General features: G+C 38.3%; 1 protein-coding gene across 1 annotated transcript in view; it reads right to left on the reverse strand.

The window, feature by feature from the left end:
• Window positions 1–10,132: 10,132 nt before the first annotated feature.
• Window positions 10,133–24,040, reverse strand: part of LOC127626545 (alpha-tectorin-like) — a 37,272-nt gene continuing 23,364 nt past the window's right edge. Inside the window, 20 exon segments of the mRNA XM_052102422.1 lie at window positions 10,133–10,449; window positions 10,578–10,680; window positions 11,115–11,277; window positions 11,975–12,220; window positions 13,520–13,680; window positions 13,830–14,014; window positions 14,146–14,265; window positions 14,734–14,751; window positions 14,754–15,004; window positions 16,145–16,434; window positions 16,580–16,768; window positions 16,915–17,124; window positions 17,406–17,602; window positions 17,796–18,351; window positions 18,568–19,172; window positions 19,270–19,834; window positions 19,920–20,503; window positions 20,603–21,182; window positions 21,269–21,415; window positions 21,514–21,767. Of these exon segments, the coding sequence (XP_051958382.1) occupies window positions 10,346–10,449; window positions 10,578–10,680; window positions 11,115–11,277; window positions 11,975–12,220; window positions 13,520–13,680; window positions 13,830–14,014; window positions 14,146–14,265; window positions 14,734–14,751; window positions 14,754–15,004; window positions 16,145–16,434; window positions 16,580–16,768; window positions 16,915–17,124; window positions 17,406–17,602; window positions 17,796–18,351; window positions 18,568–19,172; window positions 19,270–19,834; window positions 19,920–20,503; window positions 20,603–21,182; window positions 21,269–21,415; window positions 21,514–21,767 (5,528 nt within the window). The 3' untranslated portion in view covers window positions 10,133–10,345.

A 24,040-nucleotide genomic window follows, 5' to 3' on the forward strand; every position in this document is an offset into this window, starting at 1 on the left:
CTATCAAAAGGCTGTGTTCCTCGGTGCATGGGATGTACTTTAAAAAAAAATCAAGAAAAATATTCCAGAAAAATTACTTTTCATGCACGTTGTTGGGACTCGAAACTTTGCACACTGTGTTACGTCCCAGGGCGTAATTATTTGTGATACATGGGCATTGATAATTGTATTTTTTCCTGTGTAGGTGTTGTCTGTATTGTGGCAGTGTTTTGCTCTCTTTCTCTTTCTTTCTCTCTCTCTCTCATTGCAAAGGTTAATGGACACCAGCCAACAATGGTTACCTTTTGATTACTGCCTTGTTCTGATTGGTTGCTGGATGGAGAGCTTGAAGATAAAGCTGGAGAGTGAACTCATTTGAGGAAGGCCTTTTTGGTGTCCAGGTGCTGAGATGGTTTTCTCCTGCCCCAGACAATTAGCAATTGTGCTATTGTTGGTGTGTCATGTAAAGTGTTTCCTCAACTTGTTGTAGTTTTAACCAATTGTGATTGTACAGCCTGTTGCTTATTGAAGTAACGGTGGTAAGTGTTAAATATCTGTTATTTGTTATATATTGATACTCCCAGAGAATCCTAAGTTAATTGTTTATTTTTTTGGTTCTTTTTGGAAGCCGTAGGGAGGAGGATGCCATTTTTGTTATTGATCATGTTTTCTCCTGTTTTTGGTTTAGAGAGGAAGTAAGGGAAGAGTTTTGTTGTTGATTTAAAGTTTATTTGTAAAGGCTAGCAAGTACTCTTAAAATAGTCAGAAGAAATTTATGTTTGTTGTTTTGGCCTGGTCCCCTTTTGAAGCTTCCCTTTTTCATGTGTGATCTTGTGAATAAATATGATTCTTTGATTGATTTAAGATTGGAGTTATCTTTGTGAGAGCTGGGACAGGAGAGGACACTAGCTGCCTGTTAGTTTTTTTTTGTTTTATTAATTTTGCCATTCACATTATTACCTTGTCACCCCCTCCCAACCCTAGACTGGGAGGGACATAACAACTGCCTAAGGACACCCTGACGATACACTTATGTCAATTTCGAGTCGTTCGGACCTTTCGGAGTCCCGTCCACCAACCCATTGTAGAAAATGAATGAAACAAATTGCACGTGGGCTTTTTCTAGAAAGCTCCCACAGCCCCTAAGTTTCACACGGTGGTAGCCTGACGTCCCTTGAAAGACATACTGAGAGCATGAGGCTCTAGAAAAAGGAAAGGTTTGTTTTTGGAGTTTGTGCAAGATTCTCTCACAAAGGCCTCTTGCACTGATAGCTTGACAGAGCCTCATGAATGATAGAGAAAACTAGGTTGAGGGTCTGAATATATGCTCAGGAAGGTTCTAGAGACCCCAAATTTAAGTTCCTGATTCAGGGGGCCCTTTTGCTCGAGTTTCTGGAGTTTCAAGAGCCTGTAACCTTTTGACCCCTGTTAGCCAGATGTCCCACTTGCCCTTTGAACCAATGCATTTTTCACAACAGTTTTGTGGACAACTTCCCTAAATGGGCCAAATTAATGGTAAAAAACGTAAAAAGGTCACGAAAATCTCCACGCTGTCCCGTTGTAGAAAATGAATGAAATAAATTGCAGATGGACTTTTTCTAGAAAGCTCCTCTGGGCCCCAACCTTCATGTGCTGGTAGGCCCCTAGTGTGTCATAATAAAACACAAGTCTCTTAGAATTAAACGTTTTATTTTTTTGCTTTAATGCAAGAATAAACCGCACAGGCCTCTTTCTCTCAAAGTCAGAGAGAGCCTCTTGCATGTGCAAAGTCATTTGGGTGTTAATTTAAGGTCTAGAGCTGAAAGAGTGAATTCAGAAAATGTATAGAGATTCCAAATTTTAGGCACTGATTTGTGGGCCCCTGGGGATCCAGAATCCCAAATTTTGAGGTCCTGTGACCTTTTGACCTCTTTTTACAAGTAATCCCATTTGCCCATTGAACCAATGCAATTCTACAGCGGTTTCATGGACGGGGTTTAGTTTGGTACTATTAGGAATAAGGTCTAGGATGGAAAAAGTATTTTTCATTATTTTCAACAAATCTCTCTGCCTGTCATAGGAATCAATGAGACAGGCTGCATTTTAGGCCTGTGTGCAAAAGTACATTCATCAGAGGCTTTAATACTTAGCAAGCCCCCAGGGCCTCCAAAATATAGGACCTGAATTGGGGGCCCCTGACGATCGAATATATGAAATTTCAAGGTTCTGTGACCTTCAGAACCTCCTTTTCTAGACGTCCCACTTGCCCATTGAACCAATGCAATTCTACAGCGGTTTCGTGGACAGGGTTAAAATTGGTGCTAAGACCTGGGGGCTTCGAATGCTTCATTGTTGGTCCCTCAGAAACAAAATATTAAAAAGGTGTGTCCCTCAGAGTTAAGGAAGTTCTTTAAAAAAAAATCAAGAAAAATATTATAGAAACATTATTCTTACATTACACTCATGAGTCAGCCAATTAAGCACTTAACGAAGTCATTGGGACTTGAAACTTTGCACAATGACAAGGGGGTCCCTGAGAAGCTAGAGATATCAATTTTTAGTCGTTTGGAGCTTTCGGAGTTGTGTCCACAGTCCCGCTGTGAAAATGAATGGTAGAAATGGTAAGTGGGACGTGCTCTAACTTTGCTCGCTGAGCATCAACGGACCCCAAATTTCGGGGGCCTTATGGACATACTAAGAGGACTAAGGTCTAGGATGCAAAAAAGCATTTTTCATTATTTTCAAAAGATCTCTCTGCCTGTCATAGGAATCAATGAGAGAGGCTGCATTTTAGGCCTTTGTGCAACAGTACATTCATCAGAGGCTTTAATACTTAGCAAGCCTCCAGGGCTTCCAATTTCCTCAATTTAGGACCTGACACGGGGGCCCCTGAGAAGCTACAGTTGTCAATTTGGAGTCGTTTAGACCTTTCGGGGTCGTGTACACGGACCTACTGTGAAAATACACTGTACAAATCGTATGTGGGATGTGCTCTAACTTCGCTCCCTGAGCTCCAACGGAGCCGAAATTTCGCTCGGTTGCACATCTGGTGCCCCTCTATCACATACTAAGAGGGCAGACTCTCCTATGATTACTTTTTTCACCTTCAAAATATTACTTTTTGAGAGTGTGGATGGGCACCGCGGCCACCAAACATGCGGCCCTTGAATTCCCAGAGCGTAAAAACCTATTTGTGAAAAACAGTTGGTTAGGGGGATGATAATGGTCCGTGGACAGCCCCGCCCTCCCGGGTGGTCTGGGGGTCTCATAGGTCCATTTATGAAAAATAGTGGGTCAGGGGGCAGATAGCGGGTCTGTGGACAGCCCCCAGGGTGGTCAGGGGGTCTCCCTGGTCAATTTGGGCAAAGTAGTGGGTTAGGGGGATGATAATGGATCAGTGGACAGCCCCGCCCCTCCAGGGTGGTCAGGGGGTCTCACTGGTCAATTTGGGCAAAATAGTTGGTCAGGGGACAGATAGTGTGTCTGTGGACATTCCTGCCCCATCAGGGTGGTCATTGGGCATTATAGGTGGTTAGGGTGCAGATAGTGGTACCGTGGGACTCTGGGGGTTTCAGTGGGCAGTGGAGAGGCACCCGCAGCTTACAGTCACCCCCTATGTGCGTCCGTTTGGCCATGTAAATCGGACCCCTCGAGAATTGCCCGGATATCCCCTCTAAAAATGAAAACGTCCATTTGGTCGATGAGCTAACCATCTCGAGGGCGGTACACGTACCTGGTCTCGTCCCTCGCATCCATGAAACGTACAATGGCAGGTGAAATTAATGGGCAAATTTCCACGAACCCTCTTAAGTTCCCTTACCTTTTTTTCTGTCCACCAGACAGAAATTGCCTTCTAGTTTGGAGGGTCTCTTGTTCGTGTGGCCAGTCTAACTGTAGTCTGGCCACAGCCCGAGCAACCACCTTGAGTAATTCCTCAGCCGCTTTATTATTGTGCGTGGAATGTACAGAGGTTCAACGTTCCCCTTGTGAACCGAAGAGGCGCCGAAGCGCATTTCAGGCTTACGAGAAGGATCAGCTGTATCCTCAGCCAGATCTATGCGAGAGCCCCACGATGAAAGAGTGGGCGCTGGCTCTTGGAAGTAAGCAAGACGAGTGTGAAGCATTTTGACTGTAAACAGATTGCAATGCTTGCACCTGCCATGCCCCAACGCAAGAGCATGCTCTTCCCCCAAACACACAAAACAAAACTGGTGTGTGTCCATTTCAGCCATAGAGTGTAAACATGGGAACACACACCGCTTTGTTTATCAGTCATTCTTTTTCTTTTTTTTTAAAGAAAAGAGAAAGAGAACGGTTTCTGCGCACTGCCTAACAATTCTAACTCTCCTAACAGAGGAAAGTAGAAAGTTCTGACACTCAAGAAGCATAACACACACAGAATGATCTGAAGACAAAGATCTGACGATGCACCTGTGACGCATCCAATTGATGTCACCAGCAGAGGCTATAAATTCTAGTCAATTTCATTTGACATGTTGCACACATATTCACAGCTGGTCACACCTAAAACTGTTCCCAAAGCGCTAAATCAGGGCAGCATCAAAGTGTAGCTTTTGACAGGATATGAAATCCTTTTAAGTCTACAGCTTTAATGAGTATTTGAATTCATATACAATTATTTGAAGAAAGTTTTTATACTGACAATGTCTTTTGAAATTTTAGGGGTCCAAGCACCGAAGGTGCAGGAACCCTATTGTATTTGTTCCTATTTTCTTATTATTATTTGTATTTTTATAAAAAATTTAATTCTGCCCTAAAAGTGTCTGGGCATCAGAGACATTAAGTCGTAGAGATTCCAAACTTGGCAGGATGGTTCCAAATCCCCCTACTACTCAGGTGAACAGACACTAGTTGGCACTATTGCAAACAAAACAAAAAAAAAGATAACATTTTGGGCTAAAAATCTTGTACTGTAAGGGCTAGAATAAAATTTCTTGTTTCCTCTGATTCGTTGAGTCATGCCGAAGAGTTTTACCCCCTACCAGAATTTTGCTCCACCCCTTCGCTTTCCTGATATTTTGGATTGTTTGAAAAAAAAACTGAATGAACTCGTCCTAGGCCATTTCCCCGATCGGAACCAAACCAGTGCCGAATGATTCATAGTGTTTTGAACGGGTTGAGATGTTATCACCAAATTTGGTGAATGTATGTATGGGCTCATGATGAGGTCACACATAGAATGTTGCACACCTTTGCTTCTTTGTGGCACTATAATAAAAAGACTAAAATGGCTCTAACTATGGTTCGTTGGTCCGAACGACTTGAAATTTTGCATGCACTGTCTTTTTCCAAGGTCCATGAGCACAGTCACATATATTTAAAAACATGGCTGTCATCGGCCAATAAGCTTTTATGTAGGGCAAAATTATGCCAATCGGAACATAAACTGGTACACATATTTATCTCTTGGCCCAAGAGGTTTGTGCAAAATTGGAAAGAAACTCTCCTCCGGGAGGTCCTATGGTATTTTACCTGCATGTAAATTGTTGTTTATACCCCTATTTTTCACAAAGAAACTGTTTATTCATTCCACACTGTAGATCTCCTCATTTTGAATAATTTTTGCCTCAAGTACCATTGTTTTGAAATAAAACAATAATTCAGTACTTGAGATTATTTAAAAAAATGACATTCTCAAACTAGTTGTAGGCCATTAGCCCAATTGAAGAAAGATTCAGCAGAGTCCCAATGTAAAAAGTTATCAAATTAATTTTTTACTTTTCATCATCAAACGGTATGCCAAAACGTAGTGGGTGTGGCCACATTTATTACAATGGTTATAACTTTTGAACAGATTAAGATATTATCACCAAATTAGATATATAGTATGGGGTCATTCTGAGGATATACACAAAAAGTGAAAACCTCTGCTTCTTGTTGGCCCTATAATAATTACAAATTAAAAAATATTACTAACTACTAATTGGCCTGTATATTTTGAGCGAAAATTTAAAACTTAACAAAATGTAAAACACAGTGACAAGATAACATTCTGAGAAAACATGACAAATGTATACACGCTAGTGTATGCATCCCCCTATCCCCTTGCAAAATAAGAACAAAAAAGTAGGCTATATATGGAAAAAATAGAGGGCCAATGGTTTTAGACATACAATTTTTCATCATACAATAAATACAATGTCTTATCTCCTGCTCTTGTCTTTTGATTTTCAATCAAATTTTTATGTTTAACTTGTCAGGACCAATTTGTTTGATGGCCTGTTTGTGTGAATTTGCAATAGAAATAACACATTCTTACGCATAGGTTTATCAATAGTGGTCGCCTTGTTTGCAATCTGTAAGACTGCTGGTGCACACTAAAGTTACATTTGGTACATTTGCATCTCAATGTGGGCTCGTTGCGCTACCATTTTTTAACAAAGATTTTCATTGGGAAAATGATTGGTGCTGTGATGTTCGAGAGGGCAACAGTCTCTCTGCCCCACATGCTCGTATCTTGATCATACCAACTGTAACAGAGAGGCAAATCCTAGTGTACTGTACTGTTTCTAACATGTTGTCTGCATTCATTTGACTATTTTCTCTATGTAGGATTGTTGTAGTGTTGTATAGTTGCTTTATTGTTTGTTATTTATTATTATTATTTATAAACTATACATTCTAAACTATACTATACATTCTCTGACATGCAATACAGATCCTGATTCATGAACAAACCAATTATTTTCAATAAACCTGTTCAGTCACAATACAAGATTCATTCCCAAATAGCACTATGCCACATTTCTGAAAAACATCATAATCATAAGTAAATCAAACAAACCACTGCCACCAATAGTCTCTATCATCAATTTAGGCTAACAATGTTTTAAGAAATGCAGCCCTAATCTGATTGCATCTCTTCTTAATCAACAATTCACAAATTCAATAATCTCTTTTAAGAAAACTACTCATTAAATGGTTTATATCTCTGAAAATGATCACATTTCCAAGAAATACACAAAAATTCACTTTACCAATATAGCCACTGAGATTTGATGACACATTTGGCTGAATTCAGGTAATTCAACCTCTTATATTTGTTCTTAATTTGGTTATATTGGCCACATGTATTTTGAAACGATATGTGTTGTGAAAGGCGCTATACAAATAAAAATGTCTTGAATTATCAATAAACAGCAGCAAATGGTTGTTGAAAAAAATAGCTGCAAAATGTATTTAAAAATGTTTAATCGCTGCTACTATACATGAAAAACAAACAACAGAACAGCTCAATGGAACTCTGCTCACGTCTTCCACAAACATTACAAAACAGTAGGTTATTACTTACATTTTTCTTAGTTTACACATATAGCTTTCATCTCTTTACCTACTCATTTACACACACTAGAATTTGTGATATAAGATTAAAGAATTTATTTTATCATCGTGCCATATGTCATTTCTTAATTATCAACATACATATTTTACATTGCAACATAAAATAAGCAGTTTCAAATAAGTTATATCAATATACAAATACACAAAACCTATGTACACACATAAGCTAATAATTATACAATTTATAGCATTAATTAGGTTTTAGTTTCGTTGCTATAGAAATGTTGCACATTAGAATTTTAACACAACAATTCACAAAATTACATAGTTTTATAAGTTAGAGGACCACATATGTTTAAAATAGAAACACATATTTGTCTAAAACGAAGTACTTCAGATAAATACTTGTCCACTTACAAAGTGGACAACTTCTGTCTACATACTGCTTACTGAAGAATCATATGCATTCTATAAACACCATGCACAATATCTATTCTTTCGAATTTCACTGTTGGTTCCCAAACCTGCTTGGACCACGATGGTTGTCGCTTGCAGCTATATTTATTATTATTATTATTATTTCTTCTTTTCTGACCTAAAAGTGTCTGGGCATCAAAGACCGTAAGTTGCAGAGACACCAAACTTGTTAGGATGGTCAGAAATCTCACCCGCTACATAGGCATCCACACACGAACCCGTCGGACACTAGGTGGTGCTATAATAAGCTCCTTTACATTTGTGGTCTTAACTCTAGAACCGTAAAGGCTAGGATAAAAAAATGTTATCCTCTGAATCCTTGATTTAACGTCTACGAAACGGATAAATCCTATAAAATGTTCTCATGAAAATGTCTGCGCTAATTTGCATAATTAAAAAAATTACTTTTTCAAACTCTTCCTAGGCCGTATGTCTGATTCGGATGAAAATTGGGGTGTGTATACTATGAACCGTCTTGATAAAAAGTTATCAAAGGAATTTTGATTTGTCTAATTGTTGCGAAGATTTAAGCCAACGAATTGGTCAGGCATTGTCCATTTTGCAAATATTTCAAATATCTACCAAACAGAAAAAACTAAATTTACAAAACTTGATACACATAGACAACAGGACATTCTAAGGGTGCACGCAAAGTCACGAAACATTTAGACTATAGGAGGTGCTACAACTAAAAAACGCTCATAAATCTGCAACCATATAATCAATGAAGTTGAAAATTGCTATGCATCTTGTAGGGGCCAAAGGCTAACATATGTTACAATATAATTTGATCAAATAAAAAAACATGGACACCAGCAGACAATAAAATTTCAGCAGCTAATAACATCAAATCTGACCATTATGAAACTTGAGATATTTGTAGACAGGTTTAGAATGTGACTGTGTACCAAAGAAAATTTGCCTGTAGGGGGTGCTGCAACTAAATTCTCATGAATCCATAACTGGATTATCAATGAAGTTGAAAATTGGTATGCTTCTTGTAGGGGCTAAATGCTAATGTATTCTACAATATGACTCTGGCTGCTGGCGGCCATGTTTTTTTATTCGTCAATCAAATTTCAACAAAATGGCTGTATAAATGTTGTGTAAATTATTGTATATTATCCAATGTTACCTGCTATTGTGAACTACATCTAGGACTCCCTAGGTCAACAATTATCAAAGAAAAGTTGAACTTTAGTTATTTAGTAATTTAGGGGTTGCATTTATCATGTCAGTTTGAACAAGTGTTTCCAAAAGCCATTAATTCCTCAAATAAATATTAACATTTCTAAAACCTTTTTGGAGATTGTGTGCTTTGTGACTTTATAACAGTTAAAAATAAAAATAAATGACCACCATAACAATTATCCTGTTTCAAGATCGTTGAATACAACACAACAGTCATATTTAACACCAGTTTGCAAATTCTGCAACTTACAAAGTACATATACACATGCAAATACATACCTTTTTTGCATACTTTGAAAGTTCTTAAAAGGCTTGAACCCAGACAATTGCTTTGTAGCCTTTTTCACAGGACAGCACAAGCAAATGTGAAGACGTAGCTGGGGTGGCACTATTGGGACATGACCCAAGCCAGATTAAAACCTGGGTCCATGTAACCCATCAGCTCCTGTATATCTGTCAGGGACAAGTGTGCCTCATTATGCAGCACAGTTTTGACTATTTTATAATTAAATACAAATTAAATAATGATTCTTAGATTATGCTTACAGTGATTATCTTGTAAGTAACTATATATTGTTAATGCATATGGGTTTTTGTTAACACTTTATATTAAGGTTCCCTTTGTAAATGGTTTATAAAGGGATTCATAAATGACTAATAACTCATCTAAACATTCATTATTAAACATTGATGTGCAATTATAACAACATGAATTAAAGGGGTGAATTTAATGCAATGCCTGCCAAATAGTGAGTCTATTTCAACTCACATGTTATAAATGCTTAATAAAGGCACTTATACATACATATTTTAATCAAAATAATGAATTGTCAAAATCTTACCCAGTCCTTTGTAAGTATTCATGTCCACCCAGTGCATTGTTTGACAGTTCTGATTTCTCTAAAGTTTATCAAAATATTGTTAAACAAAATGTATGGGATATTTAAACTTAAATTGTGAATTATAAATCTTTAGGTCTTAAACTCATAACTTAAGTCATAACTCTCTAAATAAGCTCAAGTCTTTCAGCTTGCATACCTTCTTTGAGGATATGAAATAAGTATCTATCTATCTGTCTGTCTGTCTGTCTGTATATTCGTTTTTGATCAGTGGAATCATTTATTGTATGTTAATGGTTTAAATGTATTATCAAGTAAGGCAGTAATTGTGCAAAGATTACCATAAAACAAGGAATAAAGGTAAACTGTTTATTTGTCATGATTTTACAAGAAAGTCAGAAGCAATAGTCAAATACAGAGTTTCACCATACCAAACAAAAGATTATGATCATAAACAAATGCCATTTTTAAGCCCATGAAATAAAAGTTACATCACACAGTTCAATAACATGTAGTGTGGAATATAGACCAAAGAAAACTAATGTTACAAACAAAAAATCCTTCTTAGTGGAACAATACTAGAAGATGGAAAGAGCACTCAGGAGTGAAAGAAGCAATATTATCAAGGAACCACAGAGACCAGAAGCCCTGGACACTTTCACTTTTTCTGGAGCCCATATATCTGTAAATAGAGGACATGATGTTTTTCAGTGCATAGTAAAGTTGCAAAACAGAAATTAATATGCATCAAAGAAGTGAAAATAAGAGAAAGGAGCGTGATTCATAAACATTATTAAAGGAAATGTTTACCTGAGTTGCTTTCAGACATGACCAGAGGGCCCATGGAAATGGAAGCACTGTCGTGGAAGTCCAGAGATCTGCCCACTCTCTGGTGGTATCCAGGGTAACAATGCTAAAGATTGGAAATGATAGTCACAATGTGGAAACGTTTTAGTTTGAATTTAATCAAAACTAATTGTACTATAAAAGAGGGTTAGTTGGTGCATTTAAGCAAATTTACTATAATAAATAAAAAAGTCTGAATCTTTCAATTCTGCTAAATAATTTAATGTAAGCAATGTCAGCATAGGACACTTTTACAGTTTGAATTTTGTCTAAAACTTACAGTCTTGACTTTATTCATTTAAACATCTAATTTGCTCAAATCCGATGTGCATAGACACTTACGCAGGACAATATTATTTACCAAATTGTTGCACAGACACAAACCAATAAACTTTGCAAGTCTGGCTTGTATTGACTCATTGACCTACTGTATGTCTTCAAAATGCAATTTTCAAACTCAACAGAACTTGTGAAAACTTGTGAGAGGATTTGTAAACTCACCGCTGAGCAGTCACTACGCGTCAGAAGACACAGGTGAATAGCACAGTGCAGGTAAACCTTAGTGGAGTTTGCAGTAAACACAAACATCCTGAAAGAGAAACGGCTTGATGTGGAGACTCCATTCTGCAGCAGCTCCACTGTGTCATCATTTGGATTGGGACACCTGAGAATATTTGGAAACAAATTGACTTGTTAGGTTGCACTATTTGTAATTATTTAATGTTGCATAATTTGTTATCTGATTTAATCCAGTTTGCTTCAATATGTGGTTTTGAGGAATTGGTAGCTGCATGTAGACATGTGTTTTGGATGTTGGACTGCTGGTGTCCTCACCAGAATTTTTAATTACCTTAACCAGTAAGAAATCTTAGGTCAATCAGCTTTGCTAAATATTCATGGTTCTTGTTGACCAGCAGGTATTATTATTATTATTATTATTATTATTATTATTATTATTATTTCTTCACCAAATCAGCACTAACCACCATAAACCGATCTGTAACATCATGTAAATTTATGACAGTCTTTTCAGCAGAGATGTGTGCTAGGTATGGAGGAGTTGTTAACATTTTTGGATTTTTAATTACCTCATACGGGACAATCATTAGTCCGATAAGTTAGAAAATATAGAGCATAATAAGTCAAAACAGGCTGAAGGTTTGTGCCAAGTTTGGTAAATGTACTTTGAAAAAAGGTTAGAGTTAGGGATTTTGAAAATAAGAAGTTAGTACACAAACAGTATAATGCATACACAAATTACGCGTGCATGGTACACTTAAACACATCAGACAATCTTAACTGTGGTGTTGATATGGTCTATCCCCTGAGCTATGGATTTATTTTTTACAATTGTCTCTTACTCTCCAGTAATGAGGTCCCAGCGGAGATGGTGATGTGGATCATTCTCAGGTGTAGCCCAACACGTGTCAATCACAACGGCAAACTGACGGTTATCGACCCCATCAACACGAACTTCCACAAAAATCTGCTGGTTCAGTTCAGCATCCACACTACCAGTGAAGGGGTTGGAGAACTGTGCATCGTGATATGGAACCATCCTGACCTGATATCTGCCTTCACCGGCTGGAAGTATTCGGTGCACAATGCTGTTGAATAACAGATAGATCTGTGTAAAATACTCTGTTTTAAGGGTAAAACATTGTTTTAAAGGAGTGTACTTTTTAAAGTGGTCCAAAAATGTAGTTGGACCATATGAACATTTACAGTAAGTCACTCTTAAAAATATAATGAGTGTCATTGCATTAGGTAACAAAATATATAAGCAAGTGGCATCTACAAACAAATGCTTCTAGAGCTTTTCTAAAAAAATAAATTTTCTGAGCCATTGAATTTTAAGAAACTGGTTGGCAGAGTAACCACAGGTGTAGATCGTCACAATAACTATAGATATGCACTACTAACAAGATTAATTTTTTCTTCAGTTTGAACAGAAACTATTTCTATTGTTATTATGTTGTCGATTTAAAGCATTAATTCAATGTGATTATTAAAAAAATAATAATTATCATATGTACGGACCATAATAAGGAATGTTTTTACCATCGGAGCAATTAAAGCTGGAAAGTACCACGTGTTTTCATCAGGGGGCAGTAAGTGAAACTCCAGCTGCATAGGCAACAAACCATGCTCAATCTTGCTTGACTTTATTGACAGCACAAGATGAGAAAACAGCTGATGGAGCCCTGATCCAAATGCAGGGATCTCGAGACATGTTTCAAACTATGTATAAATTGGCACAGTAACCAAAAAACACTGTGTTTATGATGCCAAACATCCAAAATGTCCATCTGAGGCTTGTGTATGTTGACACTTCCGTAGAAAGCCCTTATAATAAATCTATTGTTTTTCGGACTGTAGGCCATTGATAAGCTCATGTTCAATAATATGGAAAGAAACAGTACATTGCCTTCTAAAGCCACTATATACATATATATATCAATGCTTTACTCATCTGCACAAAAATGCATTTTAATTATCTGAATAATTGTATTTATACCATATATTTTATGTATAAATATTTAATCATTTTATATAGAATTATTGTTATTTGAGGGTAAATATTTATATATGTGATTAATTGCAATTAATTCTATTAATTATTCGGCATATCATGAAATTAATTTGTTTAAAAATTCTGAAAGATTGACAGCCCTAATTGTTATAAAAAATAGTTTTCAAACTAACAAAGATAATTTCTTTTTGTGAAATATTTTGCTTGAAAAGTCTTCTTGTGCCCCTCATAAAAATGTCTCTCATTAAAATAAATGTTAGTTGGTTAGATTTATTTATATATTTTTGACACAACTACATTTTATACTTCTGTTTTCTGCTTAAAAACGCAGCCTGGCTGGAGTCAGAATGCTGAATTTAAATATAATTCCTACCTCTCCAGTGGATTCATTTCTATATTCATTGAGAGTGTCTGTGTTTGTAGGTATACACAGCTGAAAGATAGCTTCAGAATTCTCTTCCTGCTTATGAGACCTTCAGATGAGTCTGGTGCCCCCAGAATAAAGTTCTCATAGATGAAGTGGGTGCCATTGGCCTGTGGACCACACACATCATATTTGAGGATTTGACTTTAAATTTAATACAAAGTCTTTGTTCTCCCAAATTGACTTTCTGGAAGTTATTCAGTCAGATACAATATAAAATGTGAGTTTGTTAAAGTTGCATACACATAATGAATCCTACCACAAGATTTGTCCCACAGATGTTCTCATCGTTATCAAAATGGAACTCCACTCTGCCATTCTGGACTGTTCCTTTGCAACTGGGCTCATTGAGGTGTAAGATTCCAGCTGGAAAACCAGCCTCAAAGAGCTGACAGCGAGACAGAGACATGGAGCCTGAGCTGCTTTCACAGGTTTCAATGGAATCTTGAAAAAAAAACAAAAAAACATCACACACACACACACACACACACACACACAAGATTATCAGAATTAATAAAGAAAGAATTCGGCAATAAAAAATGTATAAGCCTATTTAAAGTGTAGTTGATTCTAACCAAAAGAGTCAGGTTCAGGTCTGGAATGATCCTCATTGCAGAAACAGTCGTAAACACCATTTTTCTTCCCACACCATTCATCTTCAGTACAGTTGAGTTCAGCACAGGGATCTGTCACAGCTAAGAGGAGAAACACAGAAATATGAAATATTCATTCATTTTGGTCGCCACCATGTTAAGATCACATGACCATCCAAAAAAAACTCACTTCATCTTGGAACCCCTCCTGTTCCTTTTGTTCAAATTGTAAATTAATTATGGTTAACTGCGATTAGCAATTTTTTTTTTATTTTTTTGTTATTGCATAAGACACTGAAAATTATCGCTTTGTCACGTATAGTATCCACACCACTAGGTGTCAGTATGAGTCCAAGATGACTGCATATCAGCAAGCACAACATAGTAAATTACTGAGTGCCCCATTTATCTTAAATGGACTAGAAGGAATATGACCAGAAAAAAAAATCTCTGCTGTGAAATAATTTAAATATGATATGTGTATATATGATATATATATATATATATATATATATATATATATATATATATATTTAACAACTGCTATTGAAGTTGAGGATTTTGACTTACGGCACTGAAGACTCGAAGCCATTCTGGGATCTGTATCTCCAACATTGCACAAGCCGCCTCATAGGCCTGAACAGCAGAACACAACATGCCATTGGCAGATGTGTAAAGACACAGGTCATACACGCAGGAGAAGTAGTAAGGAGCAGGGTCTACATGAAGGTGGCATTGTTGGAAGGGTCCAGTGGTGTTGGTGATAATGCTACAGATCTCAGAATACTCCTGTCTGAATGGACACTCATCAGCATTACCGGTCCGGTCACTTTCACCACAACTGAAGAGGACACAATAATCAGGGGAACTGAGGGTCAGTAACATGCTATACTGTTGAATTACTACAAAGAATTATTAGGGGAGTCACAAAGAGCCTTGCATGTGCTACTGTAATCTTGCAAAGTGTTCCCAAAAACAGTGATTCTCAACTGGTTTTGCTTCAGGACCCACACTGAGTGTTGTGCATCAGGTGGCAACCCAACACAGTACCGAAATGGTTTATTGTACAAAAGAAACCAACAATGTCCTTGTAACTAAACACTGAAATGACCAAAGTTCTACCATGCAACTCTGTGTTGCACAAGCTTATAGGTTCTTTGACTTGTTTGGATCTATCTGTATTTAAAGATGAAATAATGTGAAAATTATCGAATCAAAACAGGGCATTAATGAATCATCATTTATTAATCAATTGATCAATTGATCATTAATTTAACCTTGATATTCATTGAAATTTTGTCTACGGTGGTTTACTGATAGGTCTGAAAAGTTTACATATTGTGCTAAATCTATGGTGGGTATGATAAGCAACCGTCTGAAAATGACAGCCTGAACTCCCCCTCCATTCACACACAAAATATTGCGGTTTGCACAAACCATCTTAATTCTCATTGCAAGTGAACCTGTATTTTATGTGGTCTCACTTTTCTTTTTTACCAAGTGTAGTTTGGTTTATGGTTTTACAAGATTAGGGCTTACAATTAGGCAGACACTTTTATCCAAAGGAACTTACAGAGCCCTTATTACAGGGACAATCCCCCAGAGCAACCTGGAGTTAAGTGCCTTGTGGCAGCTGTGGGGATCGAACTAGTAACCTTCTGATTACCAGTTTGGTGCTTTACGCCACCTCCACTCCTTGCCACACAACCAGTCAATGTTTTGATGTCAATAACAAAAGATATGGGAAATGTTTTTTTTTTCCCCTTTTGAAAATTGATACTCTAAGCTAATTATTTTTCTGTCCTAACTATGCATCACAATGGTGCATACAAATTGCACGAAGTTGCATTTCATTATTTGTTTTAAACAATGCTTTTCCATGCTGTTTGTGACCCTATCAAAACAGACATAAAACCTACAGTGTTTTTGGGTCACAATCCACCAGTTATGAACCACTGCCATAGAGTCCCATGCATCTTACCCTGGGGTGCTGGTGTCTGAAATCCAGCTCTGGCCGAAGGCAGTGTCATCAGGAGCAAGGTCTCCACTGGGCAGTGCTTTATCATCCGCAGGGTTGCCATTATAATTACCACACATTCCACATATAGATCTATAGAATTTTGTGCTCAGTCTGACTAGGAGGGTGCTATGGCCATCAAAATGGACCATGAATTCATTGAATGCATTTATGACCACAAATCCCTGCTCCTCATGCATCTCTACAAGATTATTGATCATTGAGGCTGGTGTGCCAATGTCATTGCCATCAACCTGGAAGGAAATATAAATCTTAGTCACCATCTTATTTGTTGGGAAAAGAACAATCTGGACATTCTGCTGAGTAAGATTATTTGTGTTACATGGAGAAGAAAATCATAACAAAGGAAACATAAGTCAATAATTATAAATTACTTACTTTGACTTTCCTGTTCTGCCCAATAGTGATATGCATATTTTCTCCACGCTGAGACAACCAAATATCTACTACTGATACAAATGACACCATCATGTTGCCACGGTGTCTGTTGGTCGCCACCACACGGAATGACAGATCATCTCCGGTAACATTACCACAGGTCTGTGCGATCTCATATGAACATGTTCCCTGGTGGGAATTGACATATTGCAAACCTCATTAGTCTCATAATCTTTTGCAATGTGTCCCACCCGGAAATATCTTACCAAACATGACATAAATTCAACAATCGCAGATTCTTCAGTTTTATGTTTTTTATTTGCTTCAGTTTGTACCTGAAAGTGGGCCAAAGCTCCATCGAATGTTATGAAGTGGGGGTCGCCCCAGACTGTGCACGTGGACATTTGACCATAGCAACCACGACGGCCATTTCTAACAGTGCACTCCATTGTTGATGGGCAGGTGTATGCAGAGCAGCGCAGATCATTTGGAGCAAAACACTCGCAGCGTTGGGAACATTCTGGATCCCAGAACTGTTCACCAATCTGTAAAATCATTACAATAACGATTAACATTATATTCCATAAAAGAGACAACTACAAAATGTGCTAGGGTATTACCATGTTTATTTGGACTAATAATACCATAATATTATTTGAAGTATCATCTAAATCATTCTGTAGTATGATATATTTCAATGTACCATGGTACCTGATAAAGGTTTTTTTGAGGAATTGAGATATATTTAGCAATAATACACTAGCACTGCATTTCCTATTCCTTACATCTTAAACTGCTTACAAAAACATAATGTTTTAATTCTCACATCATAGTAGAATCCGTCATACAAGCAGCCACATTGCTCCACTGGTACACATAGACCTCCACTCCTCACAAATCCAGCATCACAGAAACAACCCTCTGAGCATGTGTGTTCACAACTAGCATCGATGCTACTGGCGCATGTATGGCCACAGTCTGTACCACACAGCTCATAGTGACTGTTCTCAGGGCAGGTCATGACTGGCAAAGACAAACAAAATGTATTTATGATAAGCATTTATACAATAACCAATTTTATATAGAGTATACAATATTCAAGATTCAAAATGACCAATTACTGACAAAAATCTAAATTAATAAAAATCCTTGAATAAGAAAACATTTATCTATACTTTAAAGCAATTAAGCAGACTTTCCTCTTCCAGTAACTTACCACATGACCCATTTGCTCTCCAGGGGTAGACAATAGCATTTGCCAATTGACAGGCACTCACATAGGATTGGATAGAGCGACACAGTACATCATTATTGTTCCCAGAAACACACACATCAAATGCACAGTCATTAAAGTATACTTGTGGGTCTACAGAAGAATGGCAGAAGCTTAAGGGGCCCTGATTGTCCTTGATAATATCACACAAAGACTGAGAGATGGTCTGATCTTGACACAAAGGGCAATTGGCTCCACACCCATCATTGCATGACATATCATCTTCAAGCTTCCAAGCCGCCCCAAACTGGTCTACTGAAGGTACCAGAGCACCTGAACGAGTCATGAAGTCATCATCCCTCTGGCCATTAAAGTTGCCACAGAGTCCACACATAACTCCACTGTAGTTTGCTGGTACAATGATGTTCACTGCCCAGGAACCACTATAACTCACACTGACACCAAAGTCTGTTGTGACAAAGACGAACTGTCCAGTGGAGTAGATGGATACACGACCAGAGTCAAGTAGGATGGGGAGATTTCTGGTCTCTCCATCAATCTGATTGAAAGGAAAGTAAAAACCAACACATTGTTTATGCCAATATCCAGTGAAGTAAATACATAAGAAAGTGCACTGCTGCATGTGTTCTAGAAAGTTAACCAAGTCACAATGACGATTAAATTATTACTGAATAAATAAAATACAAACTTTACTGTAATTATAATGTTTTACATATCACATGTACTGCAAAGCAATTTACTGTGGGTTGTTTACCTCAACAGCAGAAGAACCATACATGTCTTGTGACATGTGCACGAGATGCCCAGAGACGTTGACAAAAACTTCAACAGTAATTGACACTGAGAGTCCATGCCAAGCCTCATTTCTTGCATCCACCTGGAAGTGTGGAAGCCCAACACTGTCATTACATACTGTAGCTAGCACATATCGGCATGTCCCTTGAAAATCAAAGAAGGCTCCATCAAATGACATATAATGGGGGTCTCCTGAAGCAGAACAACTAGCATGTGGAAGGGGATGGCAGCCGAAATCTCCCTCCACCACTTGACAGATTTCCTGCTCACTGCAAGATGATGGTGAGCAATGGACGTTTCCAGTGATGCCATCACAGACACACAGCGAGTGGCACTGTTCACCATTCCAAAACTGCTCTCCAGGATGCCGATAGCGGCCAGCATAGTGGCAACCACAACCCGTTGGGGGCACACAGCGATCTCCATTCAGCACATTTCCATCATTACACTGGCATCCCCCCTGACATTGCAGAGTGCATAGAAAAGGAAATGAGAGGCTAGGGCAGGATGCAGGACAGGAAGTGCCACACAATTCAAAATGGGAATTTGGTGGACATTGAGGATCTGAGATGTTCCAAACAAAAAAACAAAATAAGCAAAATTATCAACACTTTGCACTGCACTGAGAAAAATGCTGATTTTGTCACAATAAGATACTAACCGCAGTGGGTGAAATTCCTCCACTCTCCAACTGCAATGCCATTCTGTTGGCAGAGAAGTGTGTAGCCTCGCAAGGCCTCACATAAGGCCTCCCTGGCACCCCCCGTCTCAGTCAGCATCTGAATGCAATGTAGCATCCTTTGTGAAGGGTCTAATATTCTGCTGCACTCAGCAAATGGTCCATCATTCCTGGCCATGATGTTGCAGTGCTCACTAAATTGGCTGCTGTTCTGATAATGTCCTGGTTCCCAGATATCAGCTGGGTCCTCACAGTGGGCTGACAGAGACCCATCCCGCCAGCTGTCTGCAAACAATCGAGAGTCATCCAACAAGAGACCATCTGGACTGTAAAGCTCATCATCAGTGTTTCCATTCAAGTTCCCACATAGACCTCCAATTGTTCCATTGTAAGAGCTTGGTGCTGTGATTCGGACAATGTTTGGCCAGTCAGCTCTAACAGTCACCCCAAAGTTTGTTTCCAAAACAAACCCCATCACACTGTTGTGAAAGATCCGAATCCGACCAGAACCAACATTGATGGGCAGACCAACCATCTGTCCATCCACCTGTACAAGAGATTGAAAAATGTTCATTGATCCAGTACATGAAATCTGTTTTTAATTCATGAAAAGCATCTGACAACTGGCGTACCTGTACATTACTACCTTCTCCCATTTCTATGGAAACCTGAGTTCCTTCTGTCTCAAACTTCAGGTACCTGGCAAAGTTGTGAAAGCCTCTGGGAACTTTTTCCACTGTCAAAACAAAGTAGGGTAGTTGGGATGGCCCCATTACCCTTGCAAGGGTCAGTCCACAGGCTCCTGGATATCTGAAAGTTAGTCCATCAAAGGTGTAATATGACCCCAGGCCTTCAACTGAACATGTGGAATAGCTGATGGGTCTGCAACCCCGTACACCATCATGGACTTCACACACCTCTGCAGGTCCACACTGGTGCTGATGGCAGATCATTGTCCCACTATTGCAAAAACATTGCCTTCCACAATCCCCATCCAAAACTACTGACTGTCCCTCAGCATAATAGAAACCCTCAAAGGTACAGCCGCAGTCTTGAAGAGGCACACATAGTCCAGAACTGAGGATGTACCCAGCATCACAGATACAACTCTCCTGACTGGTCAAGGGACAGTATATTGGAGCAGATGGATTACTACAGGTTGCAGGGCAACTTGTTCCTTGGGACTCAAAATGACTGTGCTCAGGGCACAGAATCTCTGGAAATGGAGGTTAAACGTAAGAATATGCACAAATCATTCAGATTGCAAAGAGATGCATTTTGTTTCATCTAAATGAAGAAATAACAAGGCACTTACCACAAAAGCCCTGACGTCTCCACTGCCCTAGTTGCACACCCTGCTGTTGGCATTGAGCAGCATACACATTGAGAGCCTGGCATAGAATGGGCTGGTAACCTTGTCCTAAGCAGAGATCATAGACACAGTTCTCTATGTAGGTCTGTGCCGCAAGCACTGAGTGGCAAGCAGCAAAAGGGCCAGAAACATCTCCCAGGATCCCACAGTGGTTTGTGTCACTGTAAACACTCATTTCATTGGTGGTACACACTGCACAAGCCAGACCTGTGCACCTGACATTATGGCATTCAGGATCTGTGTCCCCTTCTGCCTTCCAAGAGTTGGCAAAGTCAACATCAGAGCTCAGGATCTCACCAGTGGGTGAACGGAAGTCATCTTCAGGATGTAGGTTAAAGTTCCCACAAAGACCACATGTAGAATTTTGGTACTCATAAGGTACAGAGATGGTGACGTAGCTATATGCATCATATGTAACTACCAGACCAAAATCAGTGCTGATGGCCAAGGAAAAACCTGACTGATAGACTTGGATGGAGCCATTGCGGAGGGTGAATGGTGTTGCTGTGAGTGTCCCATTAACCTGTACAATGGTTAAATAAAAGAATTTCAGAAAAAGGACAGATGACCAAATTCAAGTTAGCATTACAGCACTATAGTGACACTAACCTTTGCCTCGTAATAGCGATCTTTGACAAGCTCAATTTCTTCTTCATAGACAAACACTCTGACCATCCGAGTCCATGACACATGTGTACTACCCCGGTGTTCATTTTTGCCTTCAATGCGATAAAACGGTAAACCATTTCCACAAGCCTAAACAACAAATCAAATTCAGCATCACTAAAACAATACCTAATCATATACATTTTAAAGTAAATAGTATACCATTAGAACAATTTCTAAAAACTAACCTCAGACAGAACATAGGTGCAAGTTCCTTGAAAGTGAAAAATCTGATTGTCAAAAGTGTAGTAGTGTGGATCACCGGAGATGGTGCAGGTTTGGCGTTGAATGTTCTGACAAGAGTATTGGAAAGCAGCTGGACGACAGGCTTGGGAATAAGTGCAGGGCTGCAGGCTGCACTGGAGGCCATTTCTGGTACAGGTGCATTTCTCCTGACAGGTGGCATCACTCCAGAAAGAGTCTCCTAGTTGCACTGGTAAATCTACATGAAATGTTTAGGTGTTATTGATACAAACACCTAAAATATATATTTTTTCTTTTTTTTACTGGTCCAAGCACTGAAGAGACACCAAACTTGACAGGATGGTCCTAAATCCCCTCTCCCTCCAACTGCTTAGGTGCTTACAAACACACCCATCCGACTCTAGGTTGCGCTTGGGGTGGGCGATATGACCAAAATGTTATATCACAATATGTGTAATTTTATATCAAGATAACGATATATATCACAATATAGTCTGTTTTTTGTTTATGGAAAACCTATTAAAATCAGTTAATTAATCAGGAATTATTGAGAGCACAAATGTTCTTTAGTGTGCTTCATTTTGAGGTGGTAAAACAGATTGCTTGTTTTACCTAAAGTGATTATCATTGCACGACAGTTTGCAGAATAATTGTTTCTAAGCTGTGTCAGCTTTTGTGAACCTACAACACAGATGTCACACCTGTTTTAATAACAAGCTCCTATTCATTTTCTTGAATTTTCTATTGATCATATCACAAGGTCCAAACATGACAAAACTTATATAAGTTAACTATATAGACACCAGGATAGTCTGAGGACATGTGCTGTTTCATCAATTTCCTCTTGCCAAAAGCAAATAAAATATTATTTATTTTAACTCTATTTGAAAGAAGAAGGGTGTACTACTGATTTTGTCCACTAGATGGAGAAGCAAGTTAAGAAATTCAATTAAATCATCTGACATTGAGTTATTGTTCTTAAAAATAGCAACAACTATCCAACAAATGAAGAGCCCTATGAAATTTGGACAATTATATCAGGAAAAACTGTATGTGATGAAAAACTTGAACAGATGTTTTACCGATTTTGTCCACTAGATAGACCGTCAAGACTAAAAATTCTTAAAAAAAAAAATCTTTCAGTGTGCTCTTGTCCAGCAATACAAAATCTATTCTTCTTCTTCATCATCATCTTCATTCTTCTATTGTCATTCTAATAAAATTCTAATTTTGCAACTGTGACAAAAAAAAAAGTCCACAGCAACCACTGGACTTATTGTGTCCAATTTAATTATTTTGGCCATGTCCTGGCCATACGTGCTTGGACCCAGATTATTCTCTCTCTCTCTCTCTCTCTCTCTCTCTCTCTCTCTCTCTCTCTCTCTCTCTCTCTCTCTCTCTCTCTCTCTCTCTCTCTCTCTCTCTCTCTCTCTATAGTTTATACAGTAAAGGAAACAACAATCCAGCAGCAGCACAACACAAACATGCATTACACTCTTGCATTCCAAACACTTAAAGGAGCGTGAATCCGAACTAAGGGATCTCAAGAAGTTTTCTAAGTATTAAACTATATTTAACTTGACACAGCGACCTAAAAATGTATGTTTATGACGCAACGCACCCGAGACGAGGCACAAGCATGTCTGATGCAGGTGAACGTTGACGGGTCCTTAAACAAGCCCTCATAATAAATCTTCAACTGATTGATAAATTCACTTGTGTAATGGATTACTGTAAACTGTGTGACAATGATTGACTTATGATCAATAATATGGTAGTAAACAAATACATTGTATTCTAAAGTCTTATCAGTGATGAACTCTTCTGCCACAAGAATGTCATTTTAATTATCAGAATATTTTTTTATTTTGTTTATTCATATATTATTTTTAAATATTTAAAGATAACTATGTATCATTATTTCATCATTATACACTCACCTAAAACTTTATTAGGAACACCTGTACACCTACTTATTCATTTGATTATCTAATCAGCCAATCATGTGTCAGCAATGCACTTCATAAAATCATGCAAATATGGGTCAGGAGTTTCAGTTAATGTTCACATCAACCATCACAATAGGGAAAATTGGTGGCATGATTGTTGGTGCCAGACAGGCTGGTTTGACTGGTATAGTCACTATAGTCTCTAGAGTTTACTCAGAATGGTGCCAAAAACAAAAAACATACAGTCAGCGGCAGTTCTGTGGACAGAAACACATTGTTGATGAAAAAGGTCAACGGAGAATGGCCAGACAGGTTTGAGCTGACAGAAAGGCTACAGTAACTCAGATAACCACTCTGTACATTTGTAGTGTGCAGAATAGCATCTAAGAATGCAAACACATCGAACCTTGAGGCGAATGGGCTACGACAGCAGAAGACCATATTGGGAACTATTTTTAGGACCATACTGTTCCTAATAAAGTTCTAGGTGAGTGTATATTTAATTATTGTTATATGAGGGGCTTTCTCAGCAAATATTTGTATATGCGATTAAATGCGATTA

Source organism: Xyrauchen texanus, chromosome 33, assembly GCF_025860055.1.
Source record: "Xyrauchen texanus isolate HMW12.3.18 chromosome 33, RBS_HiC_50CHRs, whole genome shotgun sequence".
NCBI classification, from domain to species: Eukaryota; Metazoa; Chordata; class Actinopteri; order Cypriniformes; family Catostomidae; genus Xyrauchen; species Xyrauchen texanus.